The sequence below is a fragment of the Crocuta crocuta genome, unplaced genomic scaffold (genome assembly GCF_008692635.1).
Source record: "Crocuta crocuta isolate KB4526 unplaced genomic scaffold, BGI_CrCroc_1.0 scaffold234, whole genome shotgun sequence".
Lineage (NCBI taxonomy): Eukaryota > Metazoa > Chordata > Mammalia > Carnivora > Hyaenidae > Crocuta > Crocuta crocuta.
The window spans coordinates 1430398-1455955 of NW_027529647.1; the positions used below are offsets into that span (position 1 = coordinate 1430398).

At 45.9% G+C, this 25558-nt stretch overlaps 1 protein-coding gene across 1 annotated transcript in view; it reads left to right on the top strand.

Annotated features, from left to right (window-relative positions):
- Window positions 1-25558, top strand: part of CREBBP (CREB binding lysine acetyltransferase) — a 160734-nt gene that overhangs the window by 82257 nt on the left and 52919 nt on the right. The window contains exon 5 of the mRNA XM_077762759.1: window positions 19826-20002. Coding sequence (XP_077618885.1) covers window positions 19826-20002 — 177 coding nt within the window. The remainder of the gene's footprint in view (window positions 1-19825; window positions 20003-25558) is intronic.

Sequence of the window (25558 nt, forward strand, 5' to 3'; positions counted from 1 at the left end):
GTTTTTATGTAGAAGTATGTTGCTTAATTTTCAAATATTTGGGAATTTTGCAGATACTATTTTTTTATTGATTTCTAATTTGCTTGTGGCCAGAAAACATACTCTATATGATTTTTGTCCTTTGAAATTTCCTGAGACCAGTTTAATGGTCGAACATACGTCTTGGTGAATGTTTTACGTGTGCTCTGAAGGTCTTGTAAATGTCAGAGCAAGTTGGTGGCTTGTGCTCAAATCAGCTGTATTCTTACAGACTTTTTTTGGTCTTTTCTATCAGTTACTGAAAGAGTATTAAAATATCCAACTGAAATTTAGATTTTTTTTTTTTTCTTTAGTCAGAATGAAATCTGACTGCTTATTTCCTGTGTTTTGAGGCCCTTTCATTAGACGAATATACATTTTGGATTATTCTGTCTAGCTGATGAATTGAATCTTTTATCATTCTAAACGGTTTTCTTTATCTCTGTTAATATTCTTTATCTTGAAATCTACTTGTCTCATTACCATAGCCACTCCTACTTTTTTATGATTAATGCTTGCAAAGTATGTCTTTTTTTACTGCCTTACGTCTTTATATCTACGCTTACCTGGCTGACGAGGTAGGTGGAGCATGGGACTCTTGATCTCGGAGTTGTGAATTAGAGTCCCATTTTGGGTGTACAAATTACTTAAAAATAAAATCTTTAAAATAAAAAAAATAATAAAGTCTATCTCTTGTAAAGATCATATAGTTGGGACCTATTTCTAATTTATTCTGACAGCCTTAGTCTTGGAGTGTTTAGTTTATTTACACTGAATGTTGATATCGTTGGATTTAGGTTCCCATCTTACTGTTTGTTTGCTATTTGCCCCTTCTTTGTTTTGTTCGTTTTTTCTCTATGTTCCTTTCCTACCCTTCTTTTGAAGGTTGAATTTTCATCTGTGGTCTTTTGTTTGTGTATATATATAATTTCTTTTTTAAAAAATTGTTTTAAATGTTTGTTTATTTGGGAAAGAAAGCATACACATGAGCAGGAGAGGGGCAAGGAGAGGGGGAAAAGGATTCAGAGCAGGCTCTGTGTTGACAGCACAGAGCCCAATGTGGGGCTCAAACCCACCAACTGTGAGATCATGACCTGAGCTGAAGTCGGGCATTTAACCAACTGAGCCAGCCAGGTGCCCCGCATATATAATTTCTATTTATGGGTCATGTTTTCCTACCTCTTTGTATGTTCAGTAATTTTAACTATGTAGTGGACATTGTGACTGTGTTGTTGGTTGAGTTTTGTTGTCTTCCTTTAGAGTGTTGGGTTTGTTCTAGAAGATGTTTGACTCACAGATCAGTTTGATCCTTTCAGGATTTGTTTTTAAACTTTTTTAAGGCAGGTTTTTGGAGTCCTGCTCCTTATCCACAGACTTTTGGGGTGGTCTCAGCTTTGAATGTTGTACAAAGTCTTGAACTTCTGGCCATTCTGAATGTGCATGTCTCCAGCACTGTGCCACCCGGCTGTCTGTTCGGTGTGCAGTGTCTGAGTAGTCCTGCACACTTGGGCATTTGCATTCAGAACCCACACTCATTCACTAAGGCATCCAAGGTCCTTGCACGGCCCCTACCTTCAGCCGCTGAGCCCCTCTAACTGACTGCAGGTTCTTTAAGACTCTGCTCAGGCTCTTCCCTGGGTCTGCTCTCTGTTGCCTATGGGTCTCTGCATTTTGTTGTTTGTTGCCTGACATTTCTTGGTTGGGAAACTTGCCTGACTTGAATGAACACATGGAATTCCAGTAGGTGAAGGGTCTGAAGCAGTGAGGCTGACCCTCAGACCACCCTCTGCTAGGATAAGCACCGCAGCCTCGGGTGGGGACAGGCTTTCCCTGGCATGGCAGGAGACAGCAGCGGGTTACTGGGAAGTTCAGAAACATGATTGTACGTAATCTTTAATGTCACCCTGTAACTACTCAGTAGATGAAAAATTTGGAACTCAAAATTACATGTTATACTTAGGGTCCCTGTTGGGAGAGGGGGTGCAGTACTCAAACCTGGAGTCTGCGTGAAGCCTCTGTTCTTTGTATTCCTTTTGCATTTCCATTGGTGCAATCATTATAGGAACCATTCTCAAACCTGGCCATGCACCTGTCAGACTTTAGCATCGATTTGGGCAGTGCTTCCTAAACTTTTAAGCATTTAGGGATGACCTGGGGAACTTGTTAAGATGCAGATTCTAATTCAGAGGTCTAGGAGGTGTAGTGCTATGATCTGTCACCAGCTGTGGTACCGGGAAACCTCTCCACCTTGATGATGGGAACATACATTGGAATATGGAATGATTGCCCATCATTGGTTACAGGACACATCCCACTTCAAAGGGGATCGCTGTCATTTCCTTCCTTGTTCTGTAGAAAGTTGGGATGTGCTAAACGTAACATTCTTTATGTAAATGGGTCCACAGCATGACTTCAAGGATCCACTTCTCCAAAATGTTTCTGCAATATTTTGGAAAGAATCACATCTACTGTAGACAGTAATTTGCTGTCCATCTGTCACCAAGTTAAAACATTTAGGGTTTTTATGTTGATTACTGTGTAATACTTCTGGCATTTTTCAGAATTATATAATGACTATAACATAACATTTCAGTATGATCCTATTATGAACGAAGATGACAATGACTGTATTTACACGTCCTGAGTTACAGTAAGAGAGCAGGTGAGGAGTGGCATTTCCAGTACACCAGGCACCATGCTGGGTAGTTTGCAGTGTCATCTCACTTCAGCTCATGTTTAATAATCCTGTTAGGCAGGTGCCATATCTGTTTTACTCGTGGAATAAAATATCCTGGGCCACTCTTTTCCCTCCTAGGAGATTATTCAAGATGATATGTGTTAGGAGCGCCTGGGTGGCTCAGTCAGCTTCCAGCTCTTGATTTCAGCTAAGGTGATGATCCCAGGGTTGAGCTCCATGTTGGGTTATGTGCTGAGTGTGGATCCTGCTTGAGATTCTCTCTTTCCTCTCTCTCTGTCCCTACCCCATTTGTATGGGTAAGTGTACACTCTCTCAAATAAAAAACAAAAACAAAAACTGACACATGTTGGAAAGTAGCTGACTTTGATTTACATCCTGTCCATGTCTGACCTATTCTATTCTATTCTATCCTATCCTATCCTATCCTATCCTGTCCTGTCCTGTCCTGTCCTGTCCTGTCCTGTCCTATCCTATCCTATCCTGTTCTACCACTTTGTATGTGAGGCGGTAGGATTCAAAAATATGGTGGGGCAGTGCATAGTACCTAATTTGCTGTGCATGGATCAGGTTACCTGCATCTGTAAAATGTATAGAACAGGTAACTCAGAGCACATCTTCATTTCCTGGGAGCATATTTCATCCTGTGAAAGGGTGTTCTATTTACACCTTTCTAGAAAACACACTCATGTGTATTTGCCTGTGTTCTGATTGGGCTGTAGCTCTCAGTCTGATTTATTAACTCAGCCGAGCAGGTTTTGCAAGACCCATGAAGAAGTCAACTTTTCTGGCTGGTGAAAATGTGTGTTTACTGCATGAACAGGAGGCCAGCACAATTATGTTTTTAGACGTGATTTTTATTTTATGTTTTTAACTTTTTATTTATAAGGAGGGGGAGAGAGAGAGAGAGAATCCCAAACACAGATTTTCAATGCAGAGCCCAGTGCGGGGCTTGAACCCACGAACTGTGAGATCATGACCTGAGCCAGAGTCTAGAGTAGGGTGCTTAACTGAGTGAGGCACCAGGTGCCCATAAATGTGATTTTTTAAAAAAAATTTTTTAATGTATTTATTTATTTCTAAGAGAGAGAGACAACGTGAGCAGGGGAGGGTCAGAGAGAGGGGGAGTCACAGAATTTGAAGCAGGCTCCAGACTCTGAGCTGGCTGTCAGCACAGAGCCCAACGTGGGGCTCGAACCCACAAACTGTGAGGTCATGACCTGAGCCGAAGTCGGACGTTTAACCAAATGAGCCACCCAGGCGCCCCTAAATGTGATTTTTAAAACTGATTTTGCCTCTTAAGTTCTGTTGTTGTTGCTGCTGCTGTTAAAATACTACTGTAGCAAAGGTTTGAATTGTAACTTTCAAGGTTTTTTTTACTTTTCAAAACACACAAAAGAACAAAGAATATAATCAGTACCTATTTTTCCATTAGTCAGAATTAATACTTGTTTGTTTATCAGATAGATTATCTTCATAGTTTTTTTTTTTTTACCCATTTTATTTATTTATTTTTTTAAATTTTTTAAATTTATNGCGAGATCATGACCCAAGCGAAAGTTGGACGCTTAACCGACTAAGCCACCCAGGCGCCCCTTTTTTTTACCCAATTTAAAGTATACTTTTATTGTTTAGAACAGTTTTATATTTACAGAAAAGTCATAAGATAGTAGGGAAAATCTTCACATCTTCCTTGCCCACCGATTACATAGTTTCCCCATTACTGACATCTCTGAATATGGTGTTTGTCACAGTTAGTGAACCAGTATTGATACATTATTATTATTATTATTATTATTATCTGAAATCTATACAGATTTCCTCCATTTTCCCCTAATGCCCTCTTACTGGTTTAGGATCCCATCCATGATACCACATTACATTTGTTATGTTGTTATGTCTTCTTAGGCTTGTTCCTCTTGGCTGTGACATTTTTCTCAGTCTTTCCCTGTTTTTAATGACCTTCACAGTTTTGAGGGCTGGTCAGGTATACTTAGGGTGCTCCTTTGTTGGGATTTTTCTGGTATTTTCCCATGATAAGACTGAGGTTCTAGGCTTATGGGGTTATGTAAAGAAGATCAGAGAGACACAGAGATAAAGTACCACTTTTATCACATCTCCTCAAGGGCACGTACTGCCAGCATGGCTTACCACTATGGCTGACCTTGCCCTTGGTCACCAGGCTGAGGTCCTGGCAGGTGTCCCTGCTGTAGCGTGCTCCCTTCCCTCATCCATCCTGCCCTCTTTTGAAGGAAGTCAGTAAGGGTTGGGGGTTGTGCTTTGCTTCCCTTGTGCTGGAGTGTCTACATAATGTTTTTGTAATGCTTCTGTATGGGAGGTTTGCCTCCTCTTCATAGTTTTTTAAATAAATGAAATCAAATTGCTTGATTAGCAAGGAATCTAAATGTCTGGGGGCATCTGGCTGGCTCAGTCGATGGAGCATGCAACTCTTAATCTTCGGGTTGTGAGTTCAAGCCCCATGTTGCCTGTAGTGATTACTTAAAATTTTAGGGCCCCCTGGGTGGTTCATTTGGTTAAGGGTCTGACTTTGGCTCATGTCTTCATCTCACAGTTAGCGACTTGAGATGTGCTGACGGCTTAGAGCCTGGAGCCTGCTTGGGATTCTGTGTTTCCCTCTCTGCTCCTCTCTCTCTTGTGTTCTCTCTCTCTCTTTTCTCAAAATAAATAAACATTTTTAAAATTAAAAAAAAATTTTTTTTAAATACTTGGTATTATTAAAAATGAATATACATAGAGGCGCCTGGGTGGCTCAATTGGTTGATGGTCTGACCCTTGATTTCAGCTTAGATCACAGTGTCACGGTCATGGGATCAAGCCTTGAGTCAGGCTCCATGCTGACTGAAAGATTTTCTCTCTCTCTCTCTCCCTCCTTTTGCCCCTCTCCCACTCCTGCTTTCTTTCTCTCTCTTTCAAAAAAAATATAGATTTGATTCATTTATTATTAACTTCTAGTCATAGAACTGTACGTTCCACCTTGTATTTTTTCTATTGCAATTTTTCTGTATTGTTTATGCAAACTTCTGAAGGTACATACAATCAGAAAACTTATGAGAGGTTCAAATAGTGGGTGTGGCTGGATCTAAGAAGCAAGAGGTTTTGTCTTAGTAATTTTTAAAAAAAAGATACACTCAAGTAACCCAGCTGTACATCAGTAGATGAATGGGTAAAACAATATGGCGCACACAATCAGGAATATTACTCAGTCATAAAAAAGAATGAGATCTTGCCATTGCAACAGTGTGGTTGGACCTAGAGAGTATTAATGCTAAGTGAAATAAGTCATAGTAAGACGGATACCATATGATTTCACTTATTTGTGGAATCTAAAAAACAGACTGACTGAAACAGACTTTTAAATACAGAGAATAAACTGGTGGTTGCCAGAGTGGTGAGTAGGGAAGTGAATGAAATAAGGGGGGTTAAGAGATTACAAGAGATTAATTAAGAATTAATACAATTAAGAATTACAAGAGATGAATTCAAGTCACAGATGAAAAGTGCAGCACAGGGAATATGGTGGATCATACTCTGAAAATGTGTAGACACAGATGGTGTCAACTGCATGTAACCACAGTGAGCATAGAGTCATACAGAATTGTTAAATCAGTACGTTGTGTACTTGAAACTAATGTATGTTGTTTGTAATTCCAGTAATAAAAAATAACTAAAGGCAGATTACAAAATTGGTGGGTGGAGGAGGGGAAAGGATGTACTCAATTATAAATGGAGTTTTCCCCCAGGTATCTTTGATTCTCTTTGATTTGCTTGATAAAATGCATTCTGTGGGGGCACCTGGGTGGCTCAGTTGGTTAAGCGTCCGACTTTGGCTCAAGTCATGATCTCACCGTTTGTGGATTCGAGCCCCACATCAGGCTCTGTGCTGACAGCTAGCTCAGAGCCTGGAGCCTGCTTCAGATTCTGTAGCTCCCTCTCTCTCTGACCCTCCCCTGCTCACGCTGTCTCTCTCAAAAAAAAAAAAAAAAACATAAAAATGCATTCTGTGTGTTCAGAAATTCGCTTTTGTAGGGGTGGGATCTGCTGAGGAATAAGCACCTTTCCTGAATGTTCTAATGAGTTGAGTGTCCAGAGGACTGTAAGCAGCACCTCCAGAGCTCTGAATTCAATGTTGATGACATTTTCTGTTCAGGAGATGCAAATAATTACCAATGGATTGTAATTCCAAGGCCATAGTTCTATATATACGTATCTGTGTATATTATATATTTTAGGATAACATTGTGGCACTTTGGCTTGTGGCTTTTGAAAAATGTCACATACTCTGAAGTAACCTCATAGCACTGAGTGGAAACTTCATGCCCTCAGTAAAGAGCCATATTGTTTATTTCACGTCTTTCTGCCAAGTCTTTGAAGAACGACCTGGAAAACCAGCCGTCTTAAATTCGAGAACATGACAAGAGATAGATAATGCCAAGAAATGCCCATTTCAGACATGGTCTTGGGTTTATTGACTATGTAAATTGTTACAGATAGGGTACATGCCTCTCTGATTTCAGTATGGTAGAAAATGTGTTCCCTGTAGAGAATCCTTCTGCTGCTAGAGATTTTCTGTGCTGTAGTGTGGGAAGAGATTGTAAAGCTGCCTCCAGATTGCACAGTGCTGTGCGGTTTCCAGACCATCCTCCTCTTTGCCATCCCATGTAAGTTAGAAACAGGAAGTCCGAGTGTGTGCTTGGTTCGCAGGGGTGTGTGGTCTCAGCGGGGAGCAGCCTACTGTTGGGGCATAGAGATAGGGGGCACACTGAGGGAGGTTACAGGACATGCTTTCTCCCCTGAAAACCTGGCACGTTTTGTTTGGAGATTTTCTGTGGAACAGGAGGTGATGGCCTGCTTGGCGTTTGTACCAGAGGTTGTCAGGGTGTGGCTGCGTCCAGGTGTGCTGCTCTATGTGCGTTCGTTGAAGGAAAAGTGTGTGCAGGTGGGAGCATCCTGAAGAGGCGCGGCTGTGACTCTCCTGTGAGTTTGTCAGGGTCTGATTGGAGAGATCACAGTGGCTTTCTTCCCTGTCTTTCGATCTTGCGAATGATGCTCTTCTGAGACAGTGCTTACCTTTGATGAGTAATCATAACGATTAATAACCAGCTTACTCTTGGGGCGCCTGGGTAGCTTAGTCGGTTAAGTGTCCGACTTTCGCTTAGGTCATGATCTCGCGGTTCGTGGGTTCAAGCCCCGCGTCGGGCTCTGTGCTGACTGCCAGCTCAGAGCTTGGAGCCTGTTTCAGTCTGTGACTCCCTCTCTCTCTGACCCTCCCCTGCTCACGCTGTCTCTCTCTCTCTCTCTCCTAGAAATAAATTTTAAAAAAACATTAAAAAATTAAAAAAAAAAAATAAGCAGCTTACTCTTGCTTTCCAGTCTCGGTGCTCATTTTAATTAATACCTTAGATTTGTTGGTTAACTCCCAGCCAGGTGGCTGGTCACCTAGTCGTATTGTTGTGGATATTTGAGTAGAGAGACTATGAAAACTGTACCAGTAACTTCTCTAGTCGTGGTGGGTACTCACACCCCTTCCTGACAGGTCTGTATTCTCACTGATGCTGGTGATCTAGAACAGTCTCTGCCACAGTTGAATATTACTTACTACTTAGCCTGCTTTTCAAGACTTGGCTCTGATCTCTTGAGCCGTTCGTCTGTCTCACGGGCCAAGATCCCTTTTCCCTCTTCAGACTGCATTTACATTCCATGTCCGTGCCCGCTGCTTCTCGCACACACCTGGTTTCCTTCTAACTCGTGTGTCTCCTTAGGTTCGAGAAGGCATGGCCCCACGTGCTGCGTGCCTCACTGCCCCACGGTGCCTTCCCCCGGAGGGTGCTCGGTCGACATCCCCCTCGGGGTTGACAAGTATGTGGATTGCTGCGGCCTTCGCAGCATCCACTGTCCACAAAGATCAGAGCGTCACTGCTAAGAGCTCAGAGCCAGGAGGCAGGTGGGATTTAGTGAGAGGTGGGCAGACATGATTGTCTCCTCCTTAGGTGGGTACTTTCTCCTTCTAAATGCACCTCGCTGTCTAAACCTGGGAGCCATACACATTCTGGTAAATCCCTCACAAGCCAGCCTCCTGCCTGTTGCTCTCTAAAGCCCGAATGGAACGGTGTCCCTGACTGCTGGAATTATGAACCAGAGTACAGACAGCAGGATAATTGTGCCTTTGTTGTACCAAGAGTCAACTCTGCAGTTTCCAAGTTGATAAACATAAGCCATTTGAGCAGTGCGCAGCTTTTTATATCCTAATTGGCTGTTGACTGTATTTGCTTCTCTTTTCCCTTCTTCCAGCCTTTTTTTGCAGATACTGTTGGTACATGTCTGAGTGGCTAAGCCTTATGCCGGCTTTTTCTTGCCACGTGTATAATCCATTAGAGCGGAGTGTGACAACCTAGAGCCGTGTTATAACCAGGCTGAATTTGATTTAATTACCACCCAGGAGTAATCTTTGGCAGTCGCAATCAGTTGATTTACCTAGTTTTATCCCACGTCTAATGACAGCTTAAATTAATATTTTAATTCCAGGTGTACAGCCAAACAGTGGGTCATCTTATCATCATGAGTAGTTAGAATGTTAGAGTACAAAATAGCTTTAAAAAACAGCTTTTCAGGGCACCTGGGTGGCTCAGTTGGTTAAGCGTCCAACTTCGGCTCAGGTCATGATCTCACGGTTTATGGGTTCGAGCCGCGCATTGGGTTCTGTGCTGACAGCTCAGAGCCTGGAGCCTGTTTCACATTCTGTGTCTCCCTCTCTCTCTGCCCCTCCCCCACTTGTTTTCTACCTTTCTCTGTCTCAAAAATAAATTTTTAAAAAAATTAAAAACCTTTTCCTCATGAAAATAATGCTTTGTGTAGAGAATTTGAATAATAGAGAAAGTACTGAAAAAGTGTAAAATCGCCTATAGACCCTCTAGAGTTAGCACTGTTAGACAGTTTGGTGTTTCAGAGCTGGCTTAGTCAGTAGAGCATACGACTCTTGATATCCGGGTCGTGAGTTTGAGACCCACATTGGGTGTAAAGATTACGTAAAAATGATTTTTCGTGTTTTCCTTGCTGTGTGTGTATGTGTATGGAGGCACGCATGCACACACATGTGTTAATTATAGGGATTATATGTTTTATATCCTTTTGTTAAAAGTGTGCAAGGAACATGTTCCCCTTTTCAGTAATGAGTGAGTTTTTATAATAAGAGTTTTACTGCCACCACTGTCTTATGTCAACCTTACACTGTCCCAAGTTCTTTCACATATCTCCTTTATGAACATGGTGTAGAGTGTGGGGGTAACTCTGGGCGTCCTCAGGGGTGTTCCTTGCTCCCCCTTCTCCACAATACATGGGGACGACTGGAAACATTTTACTGTGTGGAGTATATTTATTAGGACTTTTCACAACTCAGCGTTTGGTTAGAAGCAGAGCCATGTGTGTGTGAAGCAGTGCTGTATCTTCTAGTGTGTTTCATGGTTTGAGATGGATGGCGTTTCCATAAGCTGGGCCAGCCCTTAGTTCATTCCTTCGTGTCTTCCTGTGGCCGAGGCCCATGGGGCTGGATGGGAAGCGGCCACAGGAAGCCTCAGGTTTGTGTCCTCACTGCCGTGTGGGGCTGGTCCTCCACCCTGGCTGTTTCAAGAGCTAGCTAGTTCCGTTTTCCTGCCCTAAGGTGAAGAGGAACATAATCTTCTGAAATGTCAGCTTTCTTTCTCTTTTAAATTTGACCAGAAATAATCCTAGGCCAACCTCCCCGAAGCCTTCTTTGCATGTTGAGTCCCATCTTACCTCTCCACCCCTGCGTGCCTGCCTTTTCTGCTGCTCCCTCTGCACTCTGTCGCCTTACTTTTCGAGAGGATTGTAAACGCCTGCAGAAGAGGCCTCCTCAGTCTAATGGGAGCACTCTGCAGAGGGCTTGGGGGAAAGGCTCAGGTCACCAAGTGAATTGCTGGAAGCCTGGACCCGTATTCAGTTTGCTGCAGTGTAAATTAAAATTCGTCTTTTGTTTTGTTTTGTTTTCTTAAATAGTTCATTGTTAAGTTGGTTTCCATATAACACCCAGTGCTCATCCCCACAAGTGCCCTCCTCCATGCCCATCTCCCCCCTCCCCCCTCCCCACCCATCAGCCCTCACTTTGTTCTCATCATTCAAGAGTCTCTCGTGGTTTACCTCCCTCCCTCTCCCCCACTATTTTCCCCCTTTTCTTCCCCCATGGTCCTCTGTTAGCTTCCTCCTAATCGACTTCTACGTGCAGACATATGGTATCTGTCCTTCTCTGCGTGACTTATTTTCCTCAGCATAATACCCTCAAGTTCCATCCATGTTGCTACACATGGCTAGATTTCATTCTTTCTCATAAAATTAATCTTTATCAAGATTGGCTTGATGTAGGGTGCTTGGGTGGCTCAAACGAACGGTTAAGTGTCTGACTCTTGATTTCGGCTCAGGTCTGTAAGATCGAGCCCCGCATTGGCCTCTGTGCTGACATGTGCTCTCTCTCACAAAATAAGTACATAACATAAGGGGGAAAAATTTGCTCTTTGTAAAGTAAAATGCTTATCTTGTTTTGCTGTTTATCTCCTTTTACCACCTCTTCCTCCCATCTCTTCCGTCTCCATGGCCACTGTGGGACGCACTGGGCCTTTCCTTTGCTTGCAAGGAGTACTCAATCCTAAAGAGGCTGCTGCTTTTGTCCCTAAGAAGAGAAGCTGAACCTGGAAGCATTGGGGCCCTTACCTGGGATTACTTTGCATGTGACACACCCTGAGATGGTATGGATGGTGCAGAAAGCCTGGGCCCTGAGCAGTGTGGGTGGTGGGAGGACCCCCAGTGCTCTGGACAGGCTGCTGGCCACCCCGCAGGATCCCCATGGGGGCATTGTCCCAGGAGGTCCTCCTGCCCCAGGGCCTAGCACTGGGCTCTGCCAGCTCGAGTCCCCAGCTGTCACCCACTGCGAGTAGCTGGGCCTTCCAAGACTGTGGACTTTATGCGAATCAAGTGCTCATTGTTTAAAACCAAAGTTACCGGTTTTAGGCTCAAAAACGAACTTTAAAAGTCACCTAGTGGTCATCTGAATGTTTTATCTTTTATAGCCAAGGAGAACGAAGACTTAGAGAACCGAGAGGTTTGCTCTGGTCCTGCAGCTGATCAGCACAGAACCAGGATCACAGTCTCCCTCTGCCCGTGGCCCATTGCTTTTGCCCGTGAATTGTTGGGAGCTGTGTGTCTGGCTGTCGTGCCATGCCTAAGTAGACCACCTGTGTTAAGGTACTGGTTTTGTTGCTGGAAGCTTCTAGAGCACTTGGGTGAATACAGATGGAGCCCCAGGCCTGAGGCCCTGGCAGTGATTTGCTGCCCCATCACCTTCCTTTTAGCACTTTCTATAGTTTCTGAGTCACGTTCTGGTCATATATCACCCAAGTGAAATACCATGAGAGTCGCTCAGTACTCTTACCGATCTCACAGTTGTGATTTACTGGCCTAAGGAAAGTGTCCAGACTCGGGAGCTGTGTATCTCCCTGAATAATTTCCAAGTTGGCAGCATTGTAAGAGACGAGTCCAGTGAGGTGGGCTAGGCCGCTCGTGTGCCCGAAGCCCCCGACCCAGCTCTCTTTCTCCAGGTGACTGCACAAGCCCGGCGACGTCTTGGGCATTGCGATCTGTTGCGTATTTCTACTTGCTCTTTACTTGCCAAGTTGAGGTACTGGAAGGGTTCCAGGAGCAGGCGGGTGATAGCAGAAGACTGAATGCAGCCATGTCTTTCCATGAAAACTGCTTTTCTTGGCTTTGTCCCAACGATGGTAGGTTGCCAAGAGAAAATGCTTTTGGCTTTACAAATGATATGGCCGTACTCTGGGTTAGTTCTGGTTCATTTTTGAAAAGAATGAGTACTTCTGGCTCTTAAGTTATTTGGCACATGTATGCTCACGGTGTTGGAGATTGTATTGTCTTTGCACACCCTCTCTGAATCTGTGGCTTCACGCGTATGCCAGCGTGTGAAGGAAGAGGCTAGTAACCCTTCTGATCTGGGTCGAAGCCACGTCAGGATGGAGCACTTGTTGCTATGTCACGGCCAGCTTACAAGTGGAAGCTCCATCATTCTTTCTCCTTGGTGGGAATATTCTTCCTTGTCCACGTCTTCCATGTTTTGGTTTAAAATCCAGCCCAGGAAGGTTAGGCCTAGGGTATACTGATACTGTATTGTTATTACTTGTGATACATTGGAAGATTGAAGCAAACATTCTGAGTTTTGTTTTTATGAGAGGAAACAGTCAAAAGTGAGAACTGGGAGGGCAGCTTGAACCCAGTTTCCCATCACAAGTATTGCTACAACTAGTAAGTGCACAGGATGGGTTTGGCACAGGGTGATCTCATGTTTCTCTGAAAATGTCTCATAATCCATTGCCAGTAACTCCAGGTGGCCTCTGCCTCTGATCCTACCTGTTTGAATAACTTTCTGCCATCACATATTCTTTGAAAAAGGTTCATTTATTTTATTATCCTCAGCATACTTTTGAAAGAAATCGTATCTAATGTAAAAGGATTCCTCCCCAAACCACGTGTTAGCAGTGTCCTAGCCAGCACCTGTAGCACTTACTGTATGTCAGTTACTTGCCCTGATGTCTTAACGTCTGTGAGTTTATCTACACTCAGCTCTAAGAGGAGGTGCTATTTTCTTTATTTTAGAAAAGACAGAACCAAGGCACAGAGAGGTTTAAGTAAGTTGCCCAGGATCACACAGCTAACATTTAGCAGAGCTACCCTGAGCCCAGGTAAAAACCCCAGAGTGTATACACGTACATCCAGCTTGCTGCCTGTTTGAATGAAATCTTACTTGGCTGTGTTCCAATAAAACTTTGGTTTGTTTTGTTTTTTCAGAAACAGGCACTGGGCTGGCTTTGGCCCATGACGCCTGGTCTTTGTGGCCTGAGCCTCCTTGTCGAATAGCATCAAGTGCGTGCTTATGCGGCCCGGGTGTGCCTGGAGGAGACAGGGTTCTGCTCAGCAGGGCCGGGGAGAGCGTCACGCTCAGACCTACAGCCGACCACCCTGTCCTCACCCACAGAGGGGTAGTTTTAACCAGATGTTCTCTGAGGCTCTTCCACCCGAAAATGCCAGCCTGTCCAGAGGTCCCTACCAAGCTTATTCTGACACTCATGTTCTGTTTCCTGAGTGTTTTCTGGCCGGCATCAGTAGTGCCCCGCCCAGAGCAGGACTTCCTCTGCCAGCTATGCTGTGTGGTGTGGTTTTAAGTGTATATCAAGGTACAAGGATATAGAATTCACCTTTTGAAGGAAAAAAAAAAAAAAAAACACGTGTTCAGTGGTCTCATTGAAACCACATCAAACTCAGCATCTGTTGCCACTTCGTGCATTTCTAAAGGCCTGGCTGACGTGAAGTAAGATCATGTGGTGGAAGCATCTTTCCTCCGTTGCTGTTCCTCCTCTGCCTTCTGTCCTGTTGCAGATATTCTTAGCTGGTCACACAGCGTCATCCACATCAGGCTTTTAGCTCATAAACAGTTAGGATCTGATCCTTCCCGAGAGTGTATGTTAAAAGAGGATGTTTGGAGATGAAAACTGGGGAGAACTCATTTATGAGGGTGGTTGTTTACTTGAGTGGTTGACGTCTTTGGACCAAAGACTGTCTACTGGAAAAGACCCGTATATAGCAGAGGTGTGTGAGATGTGGGGAGAGCCTGCCCTTCCCTGAGACTTCGGAGGGACGGGCAGCGGGGAGTTCCTTCCCCTAGGGCAGGCATCTTTAACCTGTAGGGGATCTTAAGACACACACACACCACCTTTGGGAATTGAATAATGGACCTTTTCTCTCAAAAATGAACATGACACAAAATTCCTAAAGGCATGACTGCCCCAGCCTCCCTCCTTGCCATGGACCACCCATGTCCCTCCCCCACCCCATCACATGGGGGTTGGGGTGCTGCTGATGCGGGAGGAGCTGCAGCCTGTGGGCACCTTAAGAGGAAAGAAAGCACTTCTCTGTCCCACTTTCCTACCAAGGAGCAAGGAGGTGGATACTTGAGTCACTAGTATTGGAGAAACCTATTTGAGGAAGAAATTTCTACAGTTCGGGGTTATTTTTCTTTAAACTCCCCTAGTTAGTTCTTTTGGTTTTCAATGTACTACCTTACTTGGTTAGGTGAGTTAGGGGAGTAGTAAAGATGTTCCCAGGCTGAGTGTAGTGGAGAGAATCTTGCTGTTTTTTGGGGAGCCCAGAGCTGTTTTTTTTTTTTCCCTTACTTCTCTTGCTTTTTTTTTTTTTTTTTAATGTTTATCGTGAGAGAGAGCGCGCATGTGAGTGCGCACCTGTGAGGGAGGGGCAGAGAGAGAGTGAGAAAAACTCAAGCAGCCTTCGTGTTGCCGCAGAGCTCGGTCTTAGAAACTGTGAGATCATGATCTGAGCCAAAATCAAGAGTCAGACACTTAAGTGACTGGGCCACGCAGGCACCCCCACCCCTGCGAGCTTGTTTCTTAATTAATATTATGTTGATAGTTTTCATATCATGACACAGGTAGAAAAGTGAAAATATTTGTCCCACATGCAGAAATCAGCAGAGGAGGCTGTTTGCAGCCAATGGTGACCACTGAGGCTGATAGATCAATATTGCATAACTCGGAAGCCCTTGGGAGGGGATGCCTGGAGTCTTGTACCAAAGCCAAGGGTTTGCTGGCCCAGTGGATGTAGCATAGAGGACCTGTTTTACAGCAGGCCAGGCTCCTGTGTATGCTGTGCTGTGACAGAGAGAGATCTTCCTTCTGTGAAACGAGCTCCTAGAGGCATAGTCTCCTCACATTGAAATTCAGCATGGCTGACAGCCTGCCTGTCTGCTCCAGCCAGGAGCTGGGGTCCTTACAATGGATATTTGAAGACAGAAGGGACTGTCTGTCTTCTGGAAGGGCACTTCTGGAAATACCTTGCCAGCCAGTGGTGACTGTCATTTGTGCCTGGCTACCATGACTGGTCCACAGTTCTTTGATTGCATGTGCCTTCAGGGCTGATGTTGGGATTTCTGTTCTGAACAGCCATGTGACGCAGTAACCTCTTAGAGTGTTCATTTATTTGGCTCCTTCCCCTAGATCCTAGTTCAGCACCCACTGTTTGCTAAGGCCCGGGAACACAGAGGAGATGTGTGTTCCAGGGAGGCCAGTTTTATCCTGGTTTCGTGCCAAAAACAAATTTAGGGTGGGGTGTCATAAATATTACTGTGACAAATACTGCCATAGAATCATGTAGTATTTTGTGCTTTCCACACTGTATCTGTAGTACATGGCTGTCAGAATACAAAGAGACGTGTCGTCTACCCGCCCGTCTCCTGTAGATGGCTGTCACTCACCTACTTGCCAGACGGTTTAGGACTTCACCAGTTTCTTATTGATGGGCTGGGCATGGTGGCCACAATTTGCTTCAGACACGGTCTGTTTCAGTAATAAAGGCAAGTGTAGGTATTGTTCAGGTTCCTTGGGCTTAACTCTAAAGAGAAGATTTCCTCTTTGGATCTCATGCTTTAAAGCCCTGCTTCAGCTTAAAAAAAAAAAAAAAAAGCCCTGCTTCAGCTAATACATAATCCGCATCCCCAGGGGGTGGGGGGTGGGCAAGCCTCAGGGTCTGGCCTTAGTGACTTTTCCTCTTTCCAATCTAGTTTGTGCTTTCCTGTGTTCAGGGACTGTCATTTACATGTCTGATTCTCTTGGTGAGGTGAGAGCCACGCACAACAGAGGGAGCAGGTTTTCAGATGGGTGACACAACTGGTTACAAGAATGGTTTTTCCCAGGAAGGTGTGGTAGACCTTCATTATTTAATTTAGGTTTTATTATGGGAGAGCTTCCTGTACTTCCTTACCAGCTTGGTCTATTTTCTGAGATTGAACTTGAACTCGGTGCTTAAAGTTGCTCCGGAAGAGTAGAGTTAACATTGTGTGGGAGCTGTTGCTGAATGAGGCAGAGTACAGACATCAATTCTAACAGGCTTTAATTTATTCATTTGTTCTACGAACTTCACCATCAACTGAACAGTTTCCTAGTTCTGCTGTTCTGCCTTCTGAATTTCATTGAAAAGATTGCTTGGTCGTTCTCTAGCAGCCTTAAACAAGATCCGGGTAAACTTCAGCTGCAAATAGAGCCCAGTTTACTAAATTGTTATCAAATAACTATTGGGAAATTATAACAAATATGTTTGTTTATGTAGATGTTTATTAATTAGAATTAGCCATTTTAATTTTAGTACTTTGTCTTGAGCCTTGATGCTAAAAGTGTGTGTTAACCTAGACTCACGACCACATATACTGAGTCTGGCCAAAGAAGAGTAAATATGGAACAGAAATTCAGAAATCTGCAAGTCCCTAGAAGCAAATAGTTTTTACTCCCAAGCTGCAGGCTAGGACTAGAGAGCGGCCTTCACTTCTACCAGGTTATGTCGAGACGCTCCGGGGAGGGGGGTGGTGTTGGGCAGCAGCGGCCCTTTGCAAGACTGTCCTTTGGTGTCCCTGTTAGCTCTGACTGAGTAAGGTCAGCCTGGGGCTGGCTCTGGACGGAGGGAGCAGAGCCCTGCCTCAGAGCCTGACCTCCCACAGGTTGCCTGGGCTCCCTGTGCTTGATCTTTAGACCTGTGCTTGTTGCCATAGGCTAAGGATGGCAGTTCCCGCCATTTTTAAACGTATGGTCCCTGGTGAACTGAACATTCCTTACCTGCTGCCTGTGATCTTTGACTTTACCTTGGTTCTTGCCCTGTGAGGATCAAAACGACATTGAGACAGGTTCCTTCATTATCGGATTGGTCAAGCAGAAAAATTGACAAGAATTTCCTGGTGGAATCTGTCAGAGTGCTTGAAACACTCTGACACTGTTGGTTCAGCCAGTTAGAAATTGCTCTGCCCAGAGGCTCACGAGGCGAGTAGTACCCAGCTGACCAGACCACACACTCACCGCCTTTCACCCTGGCGAGATGATCATAGAAATAGGTTTTTCAAACCAGGTCGGGCGAACTTTGAGACTCACAGAAGCCCTTTGGGAGCTCAGTAGGCCCTTGGTGTTGACTTCCCTCTGACCTGGGGCCGTTGGTGCCACTAGGAGGGCAGTTACTTCCCCCTCCCGCCCTCCAGCTGCTACCCACTTTGGTTTGTTGATGCCAGGAACTTCCACAACACCATTGATTTTCTTATTTGTCAAATTGGTGGCTCTAAGGAGTACACTCCCTGATGGGCGGGAAAACGGTGTCTGCGTGTGCTCAGAACCAGGCCTGGCTCGCAGCAGGCCGTCAGGAAGCCCTGTTGGCCGCGAGGACGGGTTCATGGAGGAGTGGTTGTCACCTGTGCCTTCTGACTTAAGTGGTCCTCAGTAGAGAAACCTTAGGGGAAATCCAGGAGGTAGATGTCATGCTATGGTTTTTTTTCTGCAAGTTCTTGGGCCAGTAGGAACAGGGTTTGATTTTTATGCAATAAAACAAAGTCTGAGAAATAATTACTACATGGAGTTAATATGTGTAATACTTTCTGAAAATAGAAATTCTTGTTTCAGTTCTCCAGAGTTGCAGATAACAACTGAAGGAACCTGGTTGAGAATATGTTAAGTTTCCTGAGCTACCACCTCGCTTTGCTTATGTCATCTGAGCTCAATGTTGAGTCTAATTACTGGGCTTTGTGAAGAATTTGTTTTTGTAGTTACTCAAGGTAAATTTGAAGTTGAGTTGAATTTAAATTTGTTTCCATTTATTCAAGGAAGTCAAATAGGGCAAAAGCGGCAACTGGAATGTGTTCACTTTCAAAAAGGTGAACATGTCAGCAGTGAGGTCTGCACCTAGAAACCACCTTGCATACTTGAAAGTGCTCAGGAGCAAGATCTCCTCGGTTACGCTAATTTGTCTTTGTGTTTTTATGTGGACATTTCAGCTGAAAAGGGTCCTCTGGGTTGAGCATTGAAAAAGGGTCCTCTGGGTTGAGCATTGATTTGTCTGCGACCTAAAATCTTAAAGCTGAAAAACATAATGTCATTCTTCTTGTTCAAGACTCTCCTCTTACAAGTGAGATCAGGGTCTGTAGGAGGAACGAGTGGAAGTCACCCAGCGGCAGCCGCCTGGTGTGGGGCTGGCAGGGAGAACCGATTCACAGTTTCTTGATTGATCTGTAGGGGGTCTTCCCTTGGGACCCCTTCCTCCTAAACATCAAACGCACCAAGACACCAGAAAAGTAGAGCCAGCACTAGGCAATAAGTAGAATGTTAGAACTTTGTGGGAAAGCGGGGGCAGACGAGGAAAGCCAGTCTCTGTTTCTCCAGCCAGCAGGTGGGGTCCCCGAGCTCACCCCTGGAAGGGCTGGAACTGGATGGCGGAAGCGCAGTTAGGGGCTCTTCCTTCCTGTTCTTGCCTTTAGCTACTGTATGTTTTACTTTATGTCACTAATTTAAAAGAAAAATTTCTTTATGGAACATTTGAACGTGTGATCTTAGAGAAGGTAATGTGACAACCGCCACCCCCCCCCTCCCCCAGGTGTCATCTGGCTAGGAGTTAGCAACATATGGCTGGTCGTTTCTCATCTAGGCCCCCCTCTTTCCTCTACCCCTTGCCTCATGTATTAGAGTGAATCCCAGACATTATATCACTCCTTTGTCAATGTGTCTAGTGTGTGTTTAGAACGAATGGAAGTTTAAATCTGATGGGCAACCTGTAAGAAACCAGTCAGTCACTTATGGAGTGGGCTAGTATTAAACACAAGGAGCTCCCCCTTGTCAATGATTCTGGAAACTTTTGTTTTCCGGATGATTTTCTTACTGTGTTGCTGCCACTGTCGGACTGTGGAGCCATTGGGGGAGGGTAGAAACGGTCGGCTCTTGGTTTGATGCTGAAGAGGAGGGGCAGACAGCTGTTGCGGGTAGCTCCTTAATCTTCTGCCTTCAGTGTGCAGCCATTTGAGCAGGTTGCTCTGTTCATAATCCAAAATGAACCTTGAGGATGAGCCTTTAATTTATAATTGAAATGAGGGTTTCACAAGAAGTAATGATTTTTGCTTCATTGGGTCAAAGGGAACATTTCTGAGGCCCTTCCTTTTGTATGTGACCATGTCATGACAGCTGATGTTGCCTCCTCTTTTTGTTTCAGATGGGAATGACTGGTAACACAAGTCCATTTGGACAACCCTTTAGTCAAACTGGAGGGCAGCAAATGGGAGCCCCTGGAGTGAACCCCCAGTTATCCAGCAAGCAGAGCATGGTCAATAGTTTGCCTCCCTTCCCTACAGACATCAAGAATCCTTCAGTCACCAACGTGCCAAACATGGTAAGTTACCCTTGGCTCTCTGGCCGTGGTCTCCAGTGGGTGTTCTGGTGTGTGGAGTTTGTCATGCTAACAGGGAAGATCCGCAACCAGACATGTGTCATGGGTGATAGGAAAATGTATTCGTCATGAGTAGCATCCTGTCAGTGAGTTTATATTTTCTTTGATGAGCTGGCAGTCAGAGGCTGGGTGGAGATGGTTCGGCTGCTCCTCCCCAGCTCCCCAGGTGCAAGGAGGAGGTTCGTAACTGTGAATGACAGTCACTCTTGATTCAATAGTGGAGTAGTAGAGAGCTGGGACTTTCTCACACTTCCTCTTAGTGGTTGAGGCTGTCAGAGAAGCCCATCGGTTTGTGTGGCAGACGAGGGCATTTATCTCCAGAGGACCGTATTGTGTGTGTGCGACAAGGGTGTTGTGTCCAACTTGATAGACAGTTTCACATGTGTTCCTTCCTCTTGTGATTTCCCACCTATGAGATTGGAACTAGCCTTGGAACCTCTCAGCCCACTAACCCAGGTAGTAATGAGAGAATAGCTCCTTTTGCACCACAAAATAGAATCTTTTAAAATTCCAAACGCTAAGGGGGAAGCATGTTCTTTTGTCAGCCTTCACTGTGCAGCACACACTTAGTAGCTGGATATCTGATGTGCCTTTGGTGGTCTGTCAAGCCAGGAACAGCCAACTGTCTTCTTCCCTGGGCCTGTTGCTGGGAACCTGCCCTTCCGAGCTTGCCTTCCACATAGTTGTGCACTGGTGGTTTAGAAAGGGCTCAGAGGAAAGCCAGTGGATTATGTTCAGAAAAGTAAAATATTTGGTTTGTCTTTTGATTTTTAAGAACTTTTTATTTAAGTGTCTGCTGTGAAGATGCCACAGAGAATTCCTGTATATCTGTCACATGGCTTCTCCTGACGTTAGTAGCTTCTGTAACCTTGGTGCAGTGGTCAAAACTAAGTGGACATTGCTTACAGTCCTGAGAGTTGTAAGGCTGTTGGAAGCCGGGGGGGCGGGGGGGGGGTGCAGGGCTGGTCNNAAAAAAAGGGGGGGGGGCACCTGGGTGGCTCATTCGGTTGGGCATCCCACTTCAACTTAGGTCGTCATCTCACAGCTAGTGAGTTCGAGCCCCACATCGGGCTCTGTGCTGACAGCGTGGAGCTGGGAGCCTGCTTCAGATTCTGTGTCTCCCTGTCTCTCTCCCCCTCCCCCCACTCTCTCTCTCTGTCTCTCAAAAACAAACATTTGAAAAATTGTTTAAAGGGGAGGGGTACAGGTGATAAAATCCGTTCTCAGGCTGTTTAAAGGTCTTACTGCTTTCTTTCTTCTCATCCTCTCCCTGCACCTCCCCGGACCTGCTGCTCTCCTTGTAGTGACATTTTGTTGCCAGGACCGTGCTGTTCTCAGCTGTGCACATCCAGGGCCCTAAACTACGCCTGCTGCTCCCTGGATCGCCCCTCCACAGTCTGGGGTGGTGGGCTGGAACCCGGCCCCCACACTTTCCCTGGTCTTCCCTGCTCTTCCTTTTCCAGACTCCCTGTGTGGACGCTGGTGCTGGTGATTGTCGTCTGAGTGGGGCCGCGGAGTGAGTGTGTGCTTTTGTACGGGCGTTTCGTGTTTGTGGTCTGAGAAACCCCGTCTAATGTCCTTTCTTCTCTTTCCAAACCTTCCCCAGCCTCTCTCCTTTACCTACAGCGTGGTGGCAGAGCCCCCTTGCCTTGGGCTACCCTGCCTGCCCCTCAGGCTCCCGATGACTGAACTTCTGGTGGTGGTGTGCCTGTCGGGGGCAGGTTCATTCTGGAGTGTGAAGAGGGTCCTGGTTCCCTTCACCTGGGCCAGGGCTCATGGGGACAGCCCTTGGTCTGGGGCAGCGCTTCCCTCCCCCTTGGCACTGGGAACATTTGGGGCTGGATCCTTCCCTGTTGTGAGGACCATCCTGCGTGTGTGCCGCTCACCCACGAGTGCTCACAGCCCTTTCTCCCTCCCACAGTCACCCCAGTTGAGAGTGCCTGCTCTGGGACGTGGTCAGGGGGCGGTAGCAATAGCGCTGCAGCCTTCCGTCCGTGTCTGTGACGTCTGACAGGTAAACCCAGGTTTCCCCATCCGCCTTTTTCTCTCCCTCTCCTTCCCCACCACACTTTCTTCCTCCTCCCTCCCCCCTCAGCCTCATCAGAATATCAGGGGAAACTGAGGAAGTATCGTCTGTAGAGCTGCACAGTTTGCCTAGCCACCACTTTCCCACAAGAGCACGTGTAGACTTTGAGAGAGATCCCCAGCAGGTGCCTTTGGAGGGCAGGCTTTGAATACCGTCCTCAGACATTGACCTGGAGGGCACGGGGCGTGCTTGAACAGCGTGTGTCTGCGAGGGAACATGAGCCAGTCGCAGCCTTGGTGCTGTTGGGATGGGAACCAGAGGGGACTGGCAGAGATGTGGGACAGCAAGTGTACACATAGTTGGCCTGACATCTTTCTGAGTACCTGCATGCCCTGCGCTTGACTTTATTTTTGCAGCGGTCTCTTAAAAAACATTATTACATGTCCCATTTTCCAGATGAGGAAGTTGAGGGTCTGAGGGGTTTTTATTGTCCAAGGCTATGTAGCTCCTGTCTGCAAAGCCCAAAGCTCTTTTTAATAATGCCTGTTGTGGTTTAGCAGCCCCAAGTCACCAGGAACGCCTTGCCAGTCTGTGTTTACATTGTTTCCTTGAGCATGTCCAGTGTTCCTCCTTGGATTTTCTAAATTGTATCTGCCCCTTGAAATCCATTCATTCATTCATTCATTCATTCATTCATTGTTTTGCACAGTAAGGGAAAGAAGGTAGCAAAAACTTGTCTTTAATGAAAAACAAGAAAAACAGTTTTTTGTCATGCTTTGGGGAATCTTTTTTTTTTTTTAATGTTTATTTTTGAGACAGAAACAGAGCATGAGTGAGGGAGGAGCAGAGCGAGAAAGGGAGACACAGAATCAGAAGCAGGCACCAGGCTCTGAGCTGTCAGTACAGAGCCTGATGCAGGGCTCGAACCCACAAACTGTGAGATCATGACCTGAGCCAAAGTCAGATGCTTAACTGACTGAGCCACCCAGGCGCCCCTGGGGAATCATCTTTTAAAGCACAACTAGATTTGGCACAGCAAACAACTCCCATCAGAGCCCTGGTGCCCTGGTTGGAGCTCTTCATGGAGTGATTTTAAGCCACTTAATCATTGGCCTTGGGGCTCTGGCTTTTCTCCTCTGCTAGTTTCTGGAGGATTCCAGCATTCTGGGTAGTGTTGAGATAGGCTGAGGATGTAGCCATCCCTTTAATTCACCCCATTTGTTGAAAACCTTCTCTCGGCCCGTGTGCTCCCAGGATGCAGGTGTGGGTGATGTAGAGCTCACCCCCTCTTTCAGGAAACTTGGAAGGTGGTGATTGAAAACAAAAAAATCACAAAATACAAACTGCCCCACCAGGTCTGAGGAGTAGGCAATGGTTGACGTTGATGTGGGGACCTCCTTAAACGAGCCATCGGAGAAGGCTACACCAAGGAGGGACATGTAAGGTCAAGGTCAGAAGGATGAGCAGAAGCCACAGAGACCCCAGGATACTGGGAGAGCGTTTTCTGTGCAGGAACCAGCAGGCAGCTCTTGGGTGAGGGGAGAGCGCTGTGCTTGGATGCTGGGGGCCAGGCGGAGACCAGCTCAGCTCAGGGAGGGCTTTGTGGGGGCAGAGATCCCTGCGGTGGTCTAGGCCAGAGGACACACTTGATCACAGAGGGAGGGTACAGGAGACCACACAGTTTGCCATTGGAATGGAAGTGTGGGGCCACCACGTAAGGTGGCTTGGTGCAAGGCAGAACCATTTATTGGGCTCGGGGAGAAACAGACTGGAGATGGGTGAGGAAGAGGTGACAGAGGGGAGGGCGTTTGTACCTGCACTTCACCTGTGATCCTCGTGAGATGCCTGTGGGATGTCCCGGTGGAGGCGTCCGGCAAACGAGTGAGCATCCAAGTAAGGCAGCCGCAGTCCACTCCACAGGGAGCGGGCGATCCCTNATCTGAACAGGAGGCAGTGGTGGCTGCAGAGATGGCAAGTCAGATGAGGGCAGGAGAGTGTCCCCGGGATGTGGAGTGTGCAGGGCATTCTGTGGGATGGGCTGTTTTCTCTGAAGTCAGTGGGCGTGCTCTGTTGTCGCCACAGGGTTCCCAGCTGTCCCTACCCTCCGGGAGGTGTGCTGGGTGTGCTGTGGCCCAGAGTCCCTGGGAGCAGTGGGGGCTGTTGTTGAGGCTCGTTGTTATAGATTCTCGGTGTAATATTCAAAAGCGAATTGGCACATTTTAAATGTATGTAACTTTTTTTAAATGTTTTTAATGTTTTATTTATTTCTAAGAGAGAGAGAGAGAGAGAGACAGCGTGAGCAGGGGAGGGTCAGAGAGAGAGGGAGATACAGACTCCGAAACAGGCTCCAGGCTCTGAGCTGGCAGTCTGCACAGAGCCCGACGCGGGGCCCGAACCCACGAACCGCGAGATCATGACCTAAGTGAAAGTCAGACGCTTAACCGACTAAGCTACCCAGGCGCCCCTGTGTGTAACTTTTTAAATGTATCTCATCACAGTTCTATCTTTGGCTACTGTGTTTGTAATTTCTTAACTTCTTACAGATTATTTAAATTTGTTAGAAATTTTATCTTAGTATTAACGTATTTCATGATTCTAAGATGCACTTTTTTTTTTTCCAGATTGTAGTATCTGAAATCAGGATGTGTTTTAGAAATAATCAAGATTTAGGTCTAATAAAACACACTATGCTATGTTACTTACTCATCATTTGAATTAATAAGAGTGACATAACGGTAATATAATACAGCGTCTAGTTTTCCAGGACAGCTTTCATGGATCTAAGGATTTTTAAATATTTAAATTTTACTGACAAAGAGCAGGAGCACATTTGGGTGCAGGTAGAGGTGTTAGGTCATCGTTCTGTGGCCTGGGACTGAGTTCCATGTGGATCACCTGGAGGGAGGGGTGTGCCTGACGATGTGTGAGGGGGCAGAGGGGGAGAAGAAGTTCCAGGGCCGTGCTCTGGAAGGGGAGGCCCCTCGTTCCTGGTGTCACTGTCCCGCCATTTTCATCTGAAGGAGTCCTAGCACACAGAGCGAGGGAGCATTTGCAGGAAGGAGGGAAACTCAGACCTCATTTGGGACTGGATTTGTCAATTAGGTCATTGCTGTCCTTCATGACAGGTCCAGGGTTGTTTTTAAAGGAGTGTTGTTTAGAAGTGGGGCACATCTCGGGTGTGTCTAATCTGAGAAAGCTGAGTGACCGGAGGGGCCTCCTCACCAGCTTCTGCTACAGAGTCTCCTGGGGGGGCTCCCGGATGCGGGCTCCGGCGNGTTTTTTGAGAAAAACTTAGAACTGCATTATGGAGACTTCCCATTCTTAAAGTTGTAATGCAGGAAATCAGGAGTGCTGCTCTTTTATACACGTGCTCACAAGAATGTGTTCGGAGGCACTTTGGTCACGTTTCACAGGAGTTTGAAGTAGAAGCTTTGAGTGAGGTCCCCAGGTCACTGCTCATCCAGGTCTGTCCA